At 46.4% G+C, this 17,932-nt stretch overlaps 1 protein-coding gene and 1 pseudogene across 1 annotated transcript in view; one reads left to right on the top strand and one right to left on the bottom strand.

The window, feature by feature from the left end:
* Positions 1 to 3,242: 3,242 nt before the first annotated feature.
* LOC139006371 (phosphatidylinositol 3-kinase regulatory subunit beta pseudogene) lies at positions 3,243 to 5,100 on the bottom strand (annotated as a pseudogene).
* Positions 5,101 to 5,200: 100 nt separating this feature from the next.
* LOC139006370 (large ribosomal subunit protein eL24-like) overlaps positions 5,201 to 17,932 on the top strand; it is a 102,430-nt gene continuing 89,698 nt past the window's right edge. The window contains exon 1 of the mRNA XM_070408774.1: positions 5,201 to 5,335. Coding sequence (XP_070264875.1) covers positions 5,201 to 5,335 — 135 coding nt within the window. The remainder of the gene's footprint in view (positions 5,336 to 17,932) is intronic.

Genomic DNA, 17,932 nt, shown 5'->3' with positions numbered 1-17,932 from the left:
GGGCTGTTTCAACCTCACCGGGGTCGTCCCTATCACACCGGGGCTGTTTCGACCTGACCAGGGTCGTCCCTACCTCACGGGGGCTGTTTCAACCTCACCGGGGTCGTCCCTACCACACTGGGGCCGTTTCGACTTGACCGGGGTCGTCCCTACCACACCGGGACCGTTTCAACCTCACCGGGGCCATCCCGACCTCACCGGGGCCATCCCAGCCTTACCGGGGAAACAGGAAGTTTGGCCCTCTGTCCCCTGCCGGTGGCTCCCCACCAGACAAAATCTCCAGGCGTTCCTGGTGGTTGAACATCCAGCACTCCTGCCCTCCACCAAGTGCACAGACTGCCTGTCTGCTGTCCCCCAGCGCCCCACAAGAGACTGGGACCAGTGGGCATGTTTGTGCGCTTGCTGGTACAGCAGTTCCACAGTGCCGGCCGAGTCAGGCCCAGCCCTGGCCGGCCCCGGACCCGACTCTGCCCCCCGATTGCGTCCCTCCCAGATGCAAGGAGCTGAAATCTGCAGCCTGCTGGGATGGGCTCTGTACTTGGTGCCTCTGCACATCCTACTCAGTCTCAATGCGCTTCTTTCTATGCGAGGAGTTGAAATCTGCAGTTTGTTGGGTTGGGCTCTGTACTTGGTGTCACATCCTACTCAGTCTCAATGTTCTTTCTCTCCTTCCAGTTGTAGAGCTTCCACTGGGCCAACTTTCCCATGGTTCTGTATGATAGGTGTTTGTCTGATATTTGGTAGTTTCGATGTTGTTGTGTGAGGTAGCACGCACAGGTCTCTTCCTTATGCCGCCATCCTGGTTCTCCTGGGTCTGCTTCTTGAGTGTGTCTCCCATGGCTGCGAGCAGTTGAAGTCTGCAATTTGTTGGGATAGGCTGCAAAAGCGCAGGTGGGTCTTTTTGTGCACCTGGCACAGCTTGGATGGGGATGTAAATTGATTAGGGCTGAGATTCAGGGAGTCGCCATGGCGGAGCAAATAGCACTGGCTGAGTCTCCGCGGCCCCTTGAATCTCTGCCAGGGCTTTGTGTCCCCCAGTGCCGGCGAGCAGCTGTGCAACAGAGTCTCCCTCGCTTTCTGATGGCTGCAAGGCCGTGCTGCCTCTCCCCGTAGGGTCTGGTGCCTCATGATCCCGCCTGAACCAGCTCAGTGGATTTGAAAGTTTGCAGAAGCAAAGGCGTTTCTACTTGTGAGTCTGGCACAGCCCAGATGGGAATGTAAATTGCGTAGGGCGGGGTCACAGGGAGTCGCTGGGGCGGAGACTCAGCGGCCCCTTGCCTATCCAGGACTCCAGGACTTTGCGTCCCCCAGTGCCGGCGAGCAGCCGAGCGCCAGAGCCTCCCTCGCTTTCTGACCGCTGGAAGGCCGTGCCGTCTCTCGCCTTGGGGCCTGGGGCCTCAGAGACCCGCCCGAACCAGCTCAGTGGATTTGAGAGTTTGTAAAAGCACAGTCATTCCCTCTTGTGCCTCTGGCACAGCCCTGAGGGTAGGGCGGGGTCACAGGGAGTCACCAGCGCGGATGAAATAGCGATGGCGGCGTCTCCGCGCCCCTCGCCTCCCCGGGACACCAGGATTTCTTGTCCCTCGGTGCCGGCGAGCAGCCGCGTATCAGAGCTTCCCTCGCTCTCCGACCACTGCAAGGCCGTGGCCGCCTCTCCCTGTGGGATCTGGGGCCTCAGAGACCCGCCCCGAGCAAGCCCAGAGGATTCGAGGGTTCGTAAAAAACCGAGAATCCATTTGCAGCCCGCGTGGCGTGTGACTGCGTACCTCTGGTTTTGGTGCCTCCGTAGCTCCCACTCAGTCTCACTGCGCTTCTTTCTTTTCCTCCAGTTGTAGATCTCCCACTGGGCCAACTTCCCCATGGTTCTGAGTGGCGGTTGTTTACTTCATAGTTGATAGTTTCAATGATGCTGTGAGAGAGCAGCACACACAGGTCCGCTCCCTACGCCACCATCTTGGTTCTCCTCTTCTTTTTTTTTAATTTTTAATATTTATATTTCTTCTTTATTTTTTATTTTAAAAGTCAAGCTTCTTGAGAACATGAGGCATTTAACATTATTCCATATTCCTTACAGAGAGCTAAGCATGGTAAACACAGCAAGTACTTAATGCTTATGGGCTTCTATACAAACACTTTACAACCAGAAATGTTTTAATAGGCAGTCTCCAACAACTTGAACTGGAAAACCTAAAAGTAGAGTGCTCAGATTTCAGGCATCAGGTACTATTAGCAGGATTTCTATCCCAATTAAACTCTAATTCTTAGCTCTCAACAGTCTGGAGAAACAGCCCTTCACTGTCTCCAAAGTTTCTTATTCATCACTATTCCATTTTCCTTTTTTTTTTTTTTTTTTTTTTTAGTTCAATGTTTTATATCCACATCAGTATCAATGTACCATATAAAATCCACCTGCCAGCCTAGCTGGCTTTTGGGACAAAACCAGGGTTCTTGTCCCAAAAGAGGAGAAAATGGGTTTACAGTCAAGAAAATAAAATCAGAACCTAACATGATCAAGGAGAAGCCTTGAAATTGCATGGGGGCAGTGGTACATCTCGTCTGGCCCAGCAGTACCTGCAGCAGCCTCAGGTTAGATAGGATCCAGCTCTTGAGGTTATCTAATGTAATAAAGAGGGAATATGCAAATTGATTGTCACACCATCACAAAGATGGCGGTTCCCACAGCCACAAGATGGCAGCGCCCAGTCCCCTCAGCCCCGCCGGAGTCCCCCAGTCCTTTCAGCCCCATGGCGGGGGGGGGGGGGGGGAGGGGGAGTGGCAGGAGCATGGTGTGGCCAGACCCGCCCTCAGCCCCCCAGTTGCCCAGGGCCGCCCGAGGCTCAGGTAACCAGAGCCGGCTGAGGCTTGTGCTGCTGGCAGTGGCAGCAGCAGAAGTGTGATGGGGTGTCGCCTTCCCCTGATCGCCAGGTCGCCTCCCGCCCTTGAGGGCTCCCAGACTGGGAGAGGGGGAAGGCCGGGCTGAGGGACCCCTGTCCAGTGCATGAGTTTTCATGCACCAGGTCTCTAGTTTTTAATAATTTTGCTTTTGGGGAGCAGGGCTTCTGGGCAGCAGTTCCATGTGAGGGTAATTGGTGCGGATTTCACTTCAGGGTTTGGAAGGGAAGATGGGTCTGTGGGGTGGGACCTGCCTGCCCCCAAATGTCACAGCTGAGGGTCTTGGAAGTGGCCCAGAGAAGTTCCTTCCTGCCATCTTCCTGCTCTGACCCCAGGTCTATGGCTTAAAATCAGGGCAACAGGCTGGGGCTGAGCATCTCAGGGGCCTTTGTAAACATGGCAGGTACAGGCAGGGGGAGCTTGGGGGAACTGAAGGAACTGGTGGGGGCAGCCAGAGCTGGGGGAGGGCAGTGCCCATGGGGATAGGGGGCATGGGGTGGAGGAGGTATGCTCCTTTAACAGAGAATTAGAGGTACAGAGACTAAGAGAGACAGAGAGGACAGAGATGGGGATAGAAAGAGTGACAGGAAGAGAAAGACTCAGAGAAAGCAAGAGAGAGAGTGAGAAAGAGAAAGATTCACAAAGAAGAGAGACAGACAGACAGAAAGATGGGGTCCTGCTCTGTATGAGTCAGCGGGCTGTGTGTGTGTGTGGGGGGGGGGGGGGGGAGGGGGGGCAGGCCCAGGGCCTGGGGCTCCCACGGGATGTACCAGTGTGACAGTAAGTGCATCATTGTGTTGCACGAGGGAGATGTGCTGGTAATGCAGCACCAGCTCCTTCAGAGACCTGTACAGGTTGTAGGGCTCCACAGAACCCAAGCCAGTGGCTGTGCAGTAGATGACACAGTGCTTGGTATCGCCATCCACCACCACAGAGCAGGCATCGCAGCCCTGCTGGCTCCTTTCATGGATGAGGAAGGTACCATCCCTCTTTCTGTTCGGCATTTCCTCAGCCTGCATGCGGCTGATCTTGCCCACATACCAGGTTCGTTCCTCTTGTTGGGGGAGGTCATCCTCATCCTCCATCGGTGCATACTGGTCTTCAGTCTCATTTTTGATTCCCAACCACTCGTTGATTTTCTTCTGCCGGGCGCCTTTCTGGGTGAGCCATACCAGGTACTGGTCTCGGATCTTGTGCAGCTGCATGAGGTCTGGCTTCAGGCTGTTCATGTGCTTATGGATCTCCCGGTTGTCCAAGGTCTGTGTCTACAGCTCCTGTTTCGGCTTCATGCGGCTCTTGTGGATCTCGGTGATGGGAGACTTGAGCCGTTCTGAGTTGAGCAGGATCCTCTGCATCTGTTTTTCATTGCCCTCATGCTGGAAGTGCTCCAGATACTCCTTGCTGCACTTCTCTTGAGTCTGGCCCTGCTCTTCGAAGATCTTGATAGTTTCATTGAAGGCTTCGATTGCCGTGCGCTTCATCTGCAGTTCCCGTGAGGTGCGTGTGTACTCCTCGCAGAGCTGGTCGTACTCGCGGCTCCTTGTCCTCCGCTTCAAACCAAGGTAACAAATGAAACCTTTAATTCTGATCTTCCTCGCTGCAAGGGAACAGCAAACCTCAACAGAGATAATTTCCTGCCAGAAGTCACATTGCGAGACTGAGGACTACAGGGCTGACTATGTACATGCACAATGACAGGCTCACGTTCTAGCGCAGTGGTTCTCAACCTTCTGGCCCTTTAAATACAGTTCCTCAGGTTGTGACCCAACCATAAAATTATTTTCATTGCCGAAACCGGTTTGGCTCAGTGGATAGAGCATCGGCCTGCTGACTGAAAGGTTCCAGGTTCGATTCCGGTCAAGGGCATGTACCTGGGTTGCGGGCACATCCCCAGTGGGAGATGTGCAGGAGGCAGCTGATCGATGTTTCTCTCTCATCGATGTTTCTAATTCTCTATCTCTCTCCCTTCCTCTCTGTAAAAAATCAATAAAATATATAAAAAAAATTATTTTCATTGCTACTTCATAACTATAATGTTGCTACTGTTATGAATCGTAATGTAAATATCTGATATGCAGGATGGTCTTAGGTGACCCCTGTGAAAGGGTCGTTCGACCGCCAAAGGGGTCGCGACCCACAGGTTGAGAACCGCTGCTCTAGCGGTAGGCACCCAGGCTCCTTCACAATCCCACAATCCTCTGGTCGCATACTTCCGGCTTTTCTAGCTCCTCCTTAGGTGGTGTTTCCTTTAGTCGAGTGGCAACGTCCAAGGCCTCTAGTTGGAGAGGATTTTTCTGTTTTGGAGTTGATGGCTGTTTACTATTTGGAATCAGTGAAGTTTTGGGAGTACAGCCGCTGCCATGAACATGTTGGTCCCAAGACACTCATGAAACAACCGCCCATTCAGTCCACGGCTGTGCCGTCCTGGTTCGCAATGAGAAAGGTACTGTGCTGAGCCATTTCCCAATCGGGGCTTCCTCTTCCTTCCCCAGCACACTCCAAACCTACTCCGGCGACCACCCCAACCCTGCAGATCCTTAACACCTTCCCCTCTATTTCTTCGACTTTCCCCCCATCGAACTCACACCCTATTGCATTGCCTCGGGGCGCCCCTAACTGCTCCCTGGGGGGGTGGGGCCAGCCTGGGCGAGGGGCCCTGGTGTTCTGGTCTCTGGTCCCTAAGGTAGCTGGCTTTTTATATATACTAGTACAGTGGGGCCTTGACTTACGAGTTTAATTTGTTCTGAGACCGAGCTCATTAAGGAGCTTGTTAAGGAGCTCGTTAACTCAAATTACTCTGTCAACTCAATGCAAAAAATCGGCGGAGAGACAGCTGGTATCTCAAAAAAACTCGTTAGTCAGGACACTCGTAAGTCAAGGCCTCACTGTATAGATATCATTAGATAATAATACTAGTGGCTACAATTTATTATTGAGCGTTATGCATGTGCCAGGCAGTGTACTCGGTCCTTTAATATATTATGTCATTTCATTCTCATGTGATAGAGGAGAAACCAGAAGCCTAGAGAGGTTACAGGATGTGTCCGGGCTTGTGAGGTTGGTGGGGGCTGGGATCCAAAGCTGGGCCCCACCGTGTAAGATCTAAGAACCCAGGCTCAGCCCTGGCCGGGTGGCTCAGTTAGTTGGAGCATTGTTTTGTGCACTGAAAGGTTGAAAGGTTGAGGGTTTGATTCTGGTCAAGGGTGAGTACCTGGGTTGTAGGTTCGATCCCCAGTCCTGGTGGGGTGCCTATAGGAGGCAACCAATCAATGTGTCTCTTTCACATCGATGTTTCTCTCTCCTCTCTCTCTCCCCCTCCCTTCCACTCTCTCTAAAAATCAATGGAAAAAATATCCTTGGGTGAGGATTAAAACAAAATAAAATAAAAACACACACAATAAAAACAACCCAGGCTCAGGGAGCAAATGACTTGGGTTTACCACTTTTTACCACTTTTGCTTGTGTAACTTCGGGCAAGTTAAATGACCTTTCCGTGCATCCATTTCCTCATCTGTAAAAAAAGGAGTAAAAAGTAGTAGCTACCTAGTTTATTCAGTAAGTTGCATATAACCAATATGCAAAAGCCCATGTTCTTGACCAGTTCACCAGACTCCAAATGTGAAGCAAGAGTCTGTGCTGAGAGTGCAAAAGGAGATTGTATTTGAAATTCCACCACCTTCCCTCTTGGAGGCTGCCATTCCGCCCTCCAAACTTAAGGGTCTTTTTGTTTTAACGTATACTTACCCCTGACCTTTCAGAACATAAGAGTTTCATGATGAGGTTCTAATCAGCAAAGACCATGCTGGGCAAGTTGACATTAGATTTTACTTTTTTCTTTTACACAAAAATTAGTTAAGTTTGGGGTTTTAATTACATTTTGGTTTTAAAAAATGAACAAACTACCACAGAATTTTCTCTTAAGAAATTGTTTTAAATGTACATAAGTGATATATTAATACAACCTGTTGTAAAAACAACAAAACCAAACCATGAAGCAGAAATGCATACAATAAAAAAGTCGAAGTTCCTTTTTAATCCATTCCAACTCTACCTTTCCCCTACCCCAGAGACAACCACTGAGAGTCATTTTTTGTGTGTAACATTCTAGATTGTTTTGTGGGCATTTTTATATGTAGACAAATATGCATCTGTGTCTATTTTTTAACCACGGATGGAATAATATTTGACATAATTTAATATTTTTATTTTAATGGCTGCCCTACTAAGTGAAATGCAGACTCCCAATTGTGGCAATGAAGACCCTTTATTGTCTGCTTGCCCCCTCTTCCCACATCAACACCCTGGCAGGTGCCCTCTCTTCAGGAAAATTACCTGTTGTATTCTGAATGAGATCTGGTCACCACTATTTTTATAGATTTGCTATTACATTCCTAGCCTGGAATACCCTCTCCTAGTTTTTCCATCTTTCCAATATTACTTCTCATAAAACTTCTAGAAGAAAAAGTAGGCAAAAAACTCGTTGAAAGTGGTCTTAGCAATATCTGTTTGGCTATGTCTCCTTGGGCAAGGGAAACAAAAGAAAAAATAAACAAATGGGACTACATCAAATTAAAAAGTTTTTGCACAGCAAAAGAAACCATCAACAGAATGAAAAGATAGCCTACTGGATGGGAAAAAGATATTCACAAATGATATATCCAATAAAGGGCTAACATCCAAAAATATAAGGAATTCATAAACCTTAATAGCAAAAACACACCGCAATCCAATTAAAATATGGGCAGAGGACATAAATAGACAGTTCTCCAAAAACAGATGGCAGACACGTAAGAAAAGATGCTCAACATCACTAATCATCAGGGAAATAAAAATTAAAACCACAATGAGATATAACCTCACACATGTCAGAAAGGCTATTATGAAAAAGTCAAGAAATATCAAGTGTTTCTGAGGATGTGAAGAAAACGGAGTCCTCGTGAACTGTTGGTGGGATTGTAAAATGGTGCAGCCATTATGGAAAACAATCTGATCTGGAGAATCCTCAAAAAACTAAAAATAGAGTTATCATATGACCCAGCAATTAAACTTCCTCATATTTATCCAGAGAAAATGAATACACCAATTGAAAAAGACATATGTACCCCTATATTCATTGCAGCTTTATTTACTGAAGTTAAGATATGGAAGCAATGTAGGTGTCCATCAATTGATGAATGGATGAAGAAGATGTGGTATATATATGCAATAGAATATTACTCAGGAATAAAAAAGAATGAAACCTTGCTATTTGTGACAACATGCATGGACCTAGAGGGTATTATTCTAAGTTAATTAAATCATACAAACAAGATGAATGTCATATAATTTCATTTATATGTAAAAACTAAAAAACAAAACAAATGAACAGCAACAACAAACAAACCAAAACAAAAAACAGACTCATAGGAACAGAAATCAAACTGATGGTTGCCAGAGGGGAGGGGGCTGGGGAGGATGGGTGAAAAGGTGAAGGGGAATGTAGTCGATAATGTGATCAGTTTGCACAGTGACAGATGGTTACCAGACTTATGTGGAGATCACAGCATAAGGTATATAAATATCGAATCACTCTATTGTACACCTGAAACTAATATAATGTTGTATGCCAACTCTACTAAAATCAATTTTAAAAAACCAAGTTAGGTGGTTACAGCAAAGAAATAGTGTGGTCAGTTATAAGATTACCATTTATGATTGAGAAGAAAAATGTTCATGAATTTCAGCCACTTTATAAATAGAAACTGGGTCATATGACAAGATCCAGGGAAGCTCAGTTGGGACAAAGCTGAGCCATGTAACCATGGAAAACAGGTGAATTATTTATAATTTTTATTTATATTAAAGTACATTTAGTTTTTGAATGCCAGGCTAATTTACCAATTATGGCAAATTGATGCTGATATTGAAAATTCAAATTTATGGGAAGTATCACTGTTAGACTTTAGTGACTATGTTTGACTTAAAATAGATTTACTAAGGAAAACCTTCAAGCAAGTGTGCTTATACTCAGTTATTTTCACCTAATAGTCACATTTTAATATTCCTTTAAATCTCATTACAGTAATCTTGCTGGGGTGCTGCTGAATTCTTTGGACTAGAATTTAGGTTTTAAATAAGTGGGTGGTAAGCTGATCTTTGGAGCTCTTTTCTTTATGGTAAAATTTTGAACCTGTGTGATTTTTAAGTTGTTTCCCCCCCTAATATACCTCTAAAGTCTTTTTCCTCTTTCTATTACTTTTTGCAGATTCAGTATATATAATATTTTCAGTAACTACTTATATTTTTGCCTATATTATTCGATAATTAGAGGCTTGAACATTAATTCCTAATTTTGTGAAGCGTTCTTTGTAAACTGGTATTCAATTATAGAAATGAATTAGTTATTGATGAATAGAACCTTCATAACCAGAATGATGTAGAAACACCCATAACTTTTTCTTTCTCCTTAGCACGTTTAAAAAGCATTAAAATAAATGACCAAGAGCTCACTAAATGTTTATGACTTTGGTTTATGCAGGCAGGCTAATGGGATGAAAGGCTAATCTGTCAATTGGCTCTCACTGCATTTAATTAGCTTGGACCACTTTATACCAGACTGGAAATACCTTATTTCCTTCTCTTTTTCCCAGGACAAAGTAAAATGAACAGTAACAGGAAATGGTTAACTTAAAATCAGGGTTGATGTAAATGGAAAGAAAAACAAGCTTATTATAGAACACAAAGAGCATCGACAGCCAGCAGCCACTTTTGAAACAGGCCATTTCGACTTTGGGCCATGTTTTCTTCCTTGTGAAAGAAATGGCTGCTCTATTGTCTCTGTGCCATTGTATCAATACGTCCTGAGTTACACAGCTGTTGCAGGGAGAGGTGTATGGGGTTTAGGCAGCAAGATTCATGGGTTCATGTTTCTATATATAGGAAATAAGTTCACATTCTTTTTTTTTTTTTTTTAAATATATTTTATTGATTTTCTACAGAGAGGAAGGGAGAGAGATAGAGAGTTAGAAACATCGATGAGAGAGGAACATCGATCAGCTGCCTCCTGCACATCTCCTAGTGGGGATGTGCCCGCAACCCAGGTACATGCCCCCGACCGGAATCGAACCTGGGACCTTTCAGTCCGCAAGCCGACGCTCTATCCACTGAGCCAAACCGGTTTCGGCAAGTTCACATTCTTAAATCTAAGTTATGCAGCATTTCATATTTTTGAAATACTTTGGAATCATTATTAGTTTTTCATGTTACAAATTTGACAACCAACATGTTGTATGAAGTGAAGATACATGGCTATAGATTATGTGGAATAGCAGTATTTTTAAATGTAAAATTTCAGCTTTATTGAGCTATAATCTATATATATAAAAGCCTAAGCGACTGGTTGACCATTTGACTGGTTGCTATGTCGTGCACTGACCACCAGGGGGAAGAAGCTCAATGCAGGAGCTGCACCCTGGTGGTTAGTGAGCTCCCACAGCGGGAGCACCATTCAGCTGACCATCAGGCGCCAGATGCCGGGCTCACGGCTGGTGAGAGCAGCTATGGTGGCACGAACCTCTCCTGCCTCCGTGGCAGTGCTACTGAGTGGGGGGGCTGAGGGAGCGCGGTGACAGGCACAGCAGGGCCAGGATGAGTGGGAGCAGTGCAGTGCCTGGCCCAGGCTCAGGCTTCTCCCTGGCCACCTGCCTCTTCACACACTACTACATCCCTCGGGGGATGTAGGACTGCCAGTTTCCGACATCCTCTGAGGGGTCCCGGATTGCGAGAGGGTGCAGGCCAGGCTGAGGGACCCCACCAGTGCATGAATCTGTGCACCAGGCCTCTAGTTGACACATAAAGTTGTAAGATATTTGAAGTGTACATTTGGTGATTTGATATATGTTTACATTGTGAAAGGATCCCCTTCCCCCCATTCAGTTAATTAACACATCCATTACCTCACATATTTATTTACTAAAGGTCCAGTGTGTGAAATTTGTGCGCGGGTACGGTCCCTAGGCCTGGCCTGCAATCAGGACCATCTTCCCAGGCTGCCCACAGCCGGCCCTGCCCTCACCCCCTGCCGCCACCTACCCCCGGTTCCCCTTTTGCCATTGGGTGACCAGTGCCTGACGGCCGGGGGAAGGGACTGAGAGGTTGGCTGTTACTGCTCATTCGCAGGCCCTGCCCCTGCCGCGGGTCGCCCTCTGTGTGTGGGGCAACTGGCAACCACTTTCTACTCTCTCAGTAAGTTTGACTCTCTTTTGTAGAACAGTTTTTTTTTTTTTTTTTTAATGATTTCAGAGAGGGCAGGAGAGGTAGAGAGAGATAGAAACATTAATGATGAGAGAGAATCATTGATTGGCTGCTTCCTGCACACCCCCCACTGGGGATTGAACCTGCAACCTGGGCATGTGCCCTGACCGGGAATCATACCGTGACCTCCTGCTTCATAGGTCGATGCTCAACCACTGAGCCATGCTGGCTGATCTCTCTCTCTCTCTCTCTCTCTCTTTAAGGATTCCACACATAAGTGATACCATGGAGTATTTGCCTTTGTCTGACTTAATTTCACTTAGTGTAATATCCTCAAGTTCCGTCCATGTTGTCACAAATGGCAGCATTTCCTTCTTTCTCATGGTTGAATAATTCCATCCTGTGTGTGTGTGTGTGTGTGTTTGTGTGCAAAATAATACAATAATAAATAATAATACAAGAATAAACTCTGTTTCATGTACTCACAACTGTAAACCTACTTTTGCCCCACCCTGTGTGTGTGTGTGTGTGTGTGTGTACACACACACACAGGCAGTCCTCGGGTTACATTGAACTCAACGTACATAGTTTTGTGGTTACGTCACCATCTCCCATTATTTATTAAAAAAAAAAAGTTCCGTCATTTTGACCTATGTACATATGTGCTTTATGTTTTTTATTATTTATTAGAGTCCCTGTGCATGAAATTCGTGCATGGGGGTGTCCCTCAGCTCGGCCTGCACCCTCTCCAATCTTGGACCCCTCGGGGGATGTCTGCCTACTGGCTTAGGCCCTATCGCAATCCGAGATCCCTTGCTCCTTACCGCTCGGCTCGCTGCTCCTTAGCGACAGGCTCCTTATCACTCGGCTCGCTGCTCCTTACTACTCTTTACAGCTTCTGGCTGAGCGGTGCTCCCCCTGTGGGAGCACACTCACCACCAGGGGGCAGCTCTTGAGTTGAGCGTCTGCCCATTGGTGGTCAGTACACATCATAGCGACTGGTCGTTCTGGTTGTTCTGCCATAATGGTCGCTTAGGCTTTTATTTTATAGATTTACCACAAGTAAAGGTCAGGAATTGTTATCTTTCTTTTAAATGTTTTTCACTGTTTCACTTCATTACTGCTGTGTATGTGCTCCATGTGAGTGATGGAGGTGCTTATGTAGGTGAGTTCCGACTTACAGTGATGTGTTGCGCTGTAGGAATGGAGCTCCGACGTAACCCGAGGACCTACTGTATACACACACACACACACACACACACACTAGGACAGTGGTCAGCAAACCACGGCTCGCGAGCCACATGCGGCTCTTTGGCCCCTTGAGTGTGGCTCTTCCACAAAATACCACATGCAGGTGCGCACGTACAGTGTGATTGAAACTTCGTGCCCATGTGCAGAAGTCGGTTTTTGGCCTGGGCGAGTCTATTTTGAAGAAGTGGCGTTAGAAGAAGTGGGGAGTGTCAGTCGGTAGGGTGATGGGAAACACGGTGCAGGCGGGCCGCGGGATACGCAGCGCGGGGGAGGCGCGCGCGATTTATGCATGAGTTGAGGATGGGAGAGTTGGAAGGGGTCGACCTCAGCGAATGTACCTCAATCAGATTGAGGACGTTTTAGCAAAGGCCAGCTTAGGAATACCCTAATTAAGTTAATAACAATGTACCTACCTATATAGTTTAAGTTTAAAAAATTTGGCTCTCAAAAGAAATTTCAATTGTTGTACTGTTGATATTTGGCTCTGTCGACTAATGAGTTTGCCGACCACTGCACTAGGGGCCTAGTGCACGAATTTGTGCACCTTGAAAGGAACTGTGGGCTGAGTGAGGCTGCAGTAGGCACAGGGGTGGGTCTCAGCCCATCCTCCGCACCCTTGCCTGGCCCCTCCTGCTGCGGCCCCTGGTCCCCTGTCTGACAGCAGCCCACTCCTGCTGCTGCTGTTCCCACGCGCTGATGGCACCGGCCCTGCTTGCACCCGCTGAAGGTGTGGAGTGGTTGGGGCGGGCACCAGCAGCGGGTGTGAGTGGGGCCGGTGCCATCAGCTGGTGTGAGTGGCAGCTGCTGCCCCGATTGCCCTTCAGGAGTAGGGGGAGGTGGAGAAGCCTTCAGGGGCAATCAGGGCTGGCAGGCGCTGCTCACACCCGCTGACAGCACCGAGTGATTTGGGCTGGTCCCGGGCACTAGCAGTGGGTGTGAGTGGCGGCTCCGGTGCCAGCAGTGAGTGCAAGCAGGGTTGGCACCAGCAGCAGGTGCGAGTTCCAGGCGGGACCACAGAGTGCGGGAGCAAAGAATTTTCTATAACCACCGCTCGCCCTGATGACAGTGACTGGTGCTCTGCCTTGGTCTGGTGCCCCTGCTCACCTGCTCTACCATCTCACTGTGGCTGATGCCTGCCATGTTCCGCGCACACCCCCTGGTGGTCATCACATGTCATAGCAACCAATTGTTCGGTTGTTTGGTTGTTCCGCCGTTTGGTCTATTTGCATATTAGCCTTTTATTATATAGGATACACACACACGCACACACACACACGCACACACACACACACACACTAGAGGCCTGGTGCACGACATTTGTGCACTGAGGGGGGGGGCAGCAGGGAGCCCTCAGCCTGGTCTGTGCCCTTTCCCAGTCTGGGAGCCCTCTGGGGATGTCTGACTGAGGGCTTAGGCCTGTAGTCAGACATCCTTAGTGTTGCCTCGGAGGCAGCTGTTAGCCCGGCTTCTAGCTGAGTGGCGCTCCCCCTGTGGGAGTGCACTGACCACCAGGGGGCAGCTCCTGTGTTGAGCGTCTGCTCACTGGTGGTCAGTGCGTGTCAGAGCGACCAGTTGTTCCGCTGTTCAGTTGATTTGCATATTACCCTTTTATTATATAGGATATGCCACATCTTCTTTATTTATTCATCTGTTGATGGACACAGGTTTCTTCCATATCTTGCCTATTGTGAATAATGTGGTATTTCTGTTTTTAATAGGAGAAACCCCATGACTGTGACATTTGATAGGAATTATATATTCATTAACTGGTATATCAAATTATGTAATAAAAATTACTTCTATCTTGGGCTGCAAAGGCTGCAGCAGATTACATGTGTTTTTTTTTGACCCAGATGTAAACACTTGCTTTCCAGCATTTCCTGCTTCAAAAGAGACAGCTTGATGTTGTAGACATCTGTGTTTTAGTTCCAGGTTAGCAACTAGAAATTTAACCACTCCTGGATCCATTTTCTCAGGTATACAATGAGAGGTTCTGTCCAGATTAGTGGCCTGCAGACTGTCCTGAGTGAAGAGTCAGCACTTCCATGTCTGACATTGATCCCCAGGAGCTCTTGGGGGCCAGTGAAAGAGCCAGGAGAGGAGCAGGCCTCAGAGCAATGGGTCATGGTCTCCAAGACCTTGCCGAGACAAACTCTACTCCTATTTATTTGTTGGGCCTCTTTGGAGGAAAGAAATTTCTCTGCTTAAAAAAAAAGGGGTTGAGCCTGGCCAGCATGCTCAGTGGTTGAGCATTGACCTATGAACCAGGAGGTCACCATTTGATTCTTGGTCAGGGCACATGCCTGGGCTGTGGACTCACTCCCCAGTGTGAGGTGTGCAGGAGGCAGCCGATCAGTGATTCTCTCTCATCATTGATGTTTCTATCTCTCTCTTCCTCCCTTCCTCTCTGAAATAAATATATTAAAAAAAAAAAAGGGATGAGTGTTAGCCAGTTTGGCTCAGTGGATAGAACATCAGCCTGTGGATTGAAGGGTCGCCTGTTAGATTCCGGTCAAGGGGACGTACCTTGGTTGCAAGCTTGATCTGAGGCCCTGGGTGGGATGTGTGTGGGAGGCAACCAATTGATGTGTCTCTCTCACATAGATGTTTCTCTCTCTCTGTCTCTCCCCCTCCCTTCCACCTTCTTTAAAAATCAATAGAAAAATATCCTCAGGTGAGGATTAACAACAACAAGAAAAGGGTTGAGAAAACTCTAAGATGATAACTAGGGTTCCTTCCAGTCTTTTAATTCTATACTTTAAAACAATAGAAATAACAACACAAACAATAAATGCATATAATTTAAAGGATAAATGTACTTTTTTGTCTGTATCTTGGAGTTTTATATATGACCGTGATTAATGGTGCATACTGCAGATGGGGGCTTGCAGTTTGATAGTGAAATCGACATTCTCATGGCTAATTGCTGCATGAGATATTTATCTCTGTGAATCTAATGAAGGCAAACAGGCTATACTTGATGCGATTCACATTGAATTTGGGGCATATAAACAGTTCTCTCCGTTAAAAATGTCACTACCTTGAATCTATTTCACTATCTAATTTAATTGGGGACACTTGGTTTTGGTACAATTACTAATACATCGTACTTCCTTAGCCTGAGAAATTTAAAATTTTTAAAATTTTCTTAGAGATATTTTAAGGCATTGTTTTAAAAAACAAAGTTTATGGAAGTGGTGAGGGTGGAGGTGAAGATGTAGCAAAAGGAAATTTAAAATATACCTGTGTCCACAGAGTTGCCTGGCGGTTTTTTCAGTGTGAGTATAAAGATCACGGGGCACCGAGCAGGTTTGCAGGAGCGAGTTGGAGCATCATCACGTCTCCGGTTTAGAAATCTGTAGAGCTGTGACCTAGATATGGAGCAGAGGGACGCCAAAGCGGGCAGGGGAGAGGGACAGGGGAGTCCTGCTGCATTTCCCTGTGCTTTCACATCCCTGCATCTGCCCCTGCCTTTTCACACTGCAGGACTTCTGAGGTCCCAAGTCTGCTTGAACTTAGCTGCCTGGATTTCTATGGGAGGTGGCAAGGCAGCCTGTGTATTTTTGTCATCACGCCATCCCCTGTGCTCTCACTCTCCTCCAATAAACCGTGTCCCTTTAACCTATTACTACTCTGCCCTCAAGAAATCTGCCCCTAGATGGAGAAGAAATCTCAGGGTCAGGAATTTCTGTGCTTGAGCTTGGATGGGCCTCTGCAGCCAATAGTCAGAAAATGTCATTGCTGTTAAACAGGGGACAATAAATCCCCAAGCCACCCAGTAATGCAATCTCCCTCAACATGGGAAAAGGTCAAGCTTGAGCTGTACATAAATTCTTGTCACAGCAGCATGTCTCTTCAGGTGAGATAGCAAATCTTCACGGAGATAAATAGCCACACATACCATCATTCTCTTCCTATGGTCCTGGGCTTCCTTAGTTGATTTTTCTATAGCTGATCTTGCACAAAGCTTGCTTATTAACATTCCCTTGATGTGTAAAGATCTCCCAGACATACAGCCTGGATGAAGCAGGATGGGGTTGGGCTCCAGAGGGTTCTATACTCTATATGCCATAAACAAAAGGTATAAACTATAGGCTCTAATACTCTTGAAGGGGAGAAATTTTGATTTACAGCCTGTCTGTATTAAAGGAAGATAGGACATAGTTGATTCTTTCTTTGGTATATAAAATTCCAAGGAAACTTTGACAACAAATCATTAGAATACTGTAAATAAAAAAATCTCCAACACATTGCAACACATAACATTTAGTTTTCTTTATCTTAATAGTCCAGAGATTAGTACTTGGAGCCAAACACCACAAGTCTCAATTTTTAAAAATATATTTTTTATTGATTTCAGAGAGGAAGGGAGAGGGAAAGATAGAAATATCAATGATAAGAGAGAGTCATTGATTGGCTGCCTCCTGCATGCCTCACACTGAGGTTCCAGCCTGGAACCCAGGCATGTGCCCTGACTGGTAATTGAACTGTGACGTCCTGGTTCATAGGTCTATGCTCAACCCCTGAGCCACACTGGCTGAGGTAAAGTCTCAATTTTAATTCTTCAGTCAGTTGATCAACATTTATGAAGCTGCCATGTTATAAAGATATAAAGATGAATGAAGAACTCACAGCCTGGCTGTGGGGGAAAAGACCCACAAACAAATTATTAACATATAGTACTCTAAGAGGGACAGCCAAGGTTTCCCCAAAGCGCACTGGGAACTCAGAGGAGGGAGCCACTTAGTGGGAATTTTGGGAAGGCTTTCCCAAGGAAGTGTTACCTGATCACATTCTTGGAAAATGAGTAGTTGTCCTTTGGGTAGAAAAGGAAGGGGAAGTACATGCAGTTAGAGAAAAGGCTGTGTACAAAGACCCAGATATGTGAAAGAGCATGATATTAATGAGTAACTGTGAAGATTTCAATATGGTGAGAGCCTAAGGTGGATGTAGGGAAAGGATAGGAGATGCTACTTGAAAGGTTGGCACGGTTCAGGTCAAGGCCAAAAACATGCATACCAAAGACAAAGTTCAGTTCATCCAGCAGATTTCTTCTTGTCTCTGAAGACAAGTGTAAGGAAGATCAGGCCTCTTTCTATGCCCATGACACGCCCCTATCTTTGCAAAATAAAGTCTTGTCCCAGATAGCCCCATGAGCTGTAGTATTTCATTCAAGTCTTCTGGCTTTGAACCCTAATCATGAAGGATTCCTCAAATGGCTGTGCATTTTAGAGGAAGCCCTTGTCTTTAACCTTCTCTGCCTTTGTCATTTGACAGAAGTTAAGAATGACAGTTTTCAGAATATAGGGCCAGGCCCTTTGGATGATCCAAGAGCTACTGGAAGAAAGGAAGTTATTAGAGAGGCTATTCAAACTTCCCTTTGTTTCATATTCTGGCAACATTATTTTGTGTTTTGGGAGAGCAATTGATTTTCAGAATCTAAACTGAAAAAAAATATTATTGCTCAGCATTAGGCATTTGTTTTCTAACTCTAATAAATAAATGCAAAGAGGAGAAGGTCACTAGGGAGTGGGTGCTCTGAGATATGCTGACAGAG

This window comes from Myotis yumanensis, unplaced genomic scaffold, assembly GCF_028538775.1.
Source record: "Myotis yumanensis isolate MYYU_CA2020_CCGP unplaced genomic scaffold, mMyoYum1.0.hap1 SCAF_3, whole genome shotgun sequence".
NCBI classification, from domain to species: domain Eukaryota; kingdom Metazoa; phylum Chordata; class Mammalia; order Chiroptera; family Vespertilionidae; genus Myotis; species Myotis yumanensis.
Note: the sequence above shows the minus strand (reverse complement) of the source record. Positions and strands in the feature narration are given on the sequence as shown.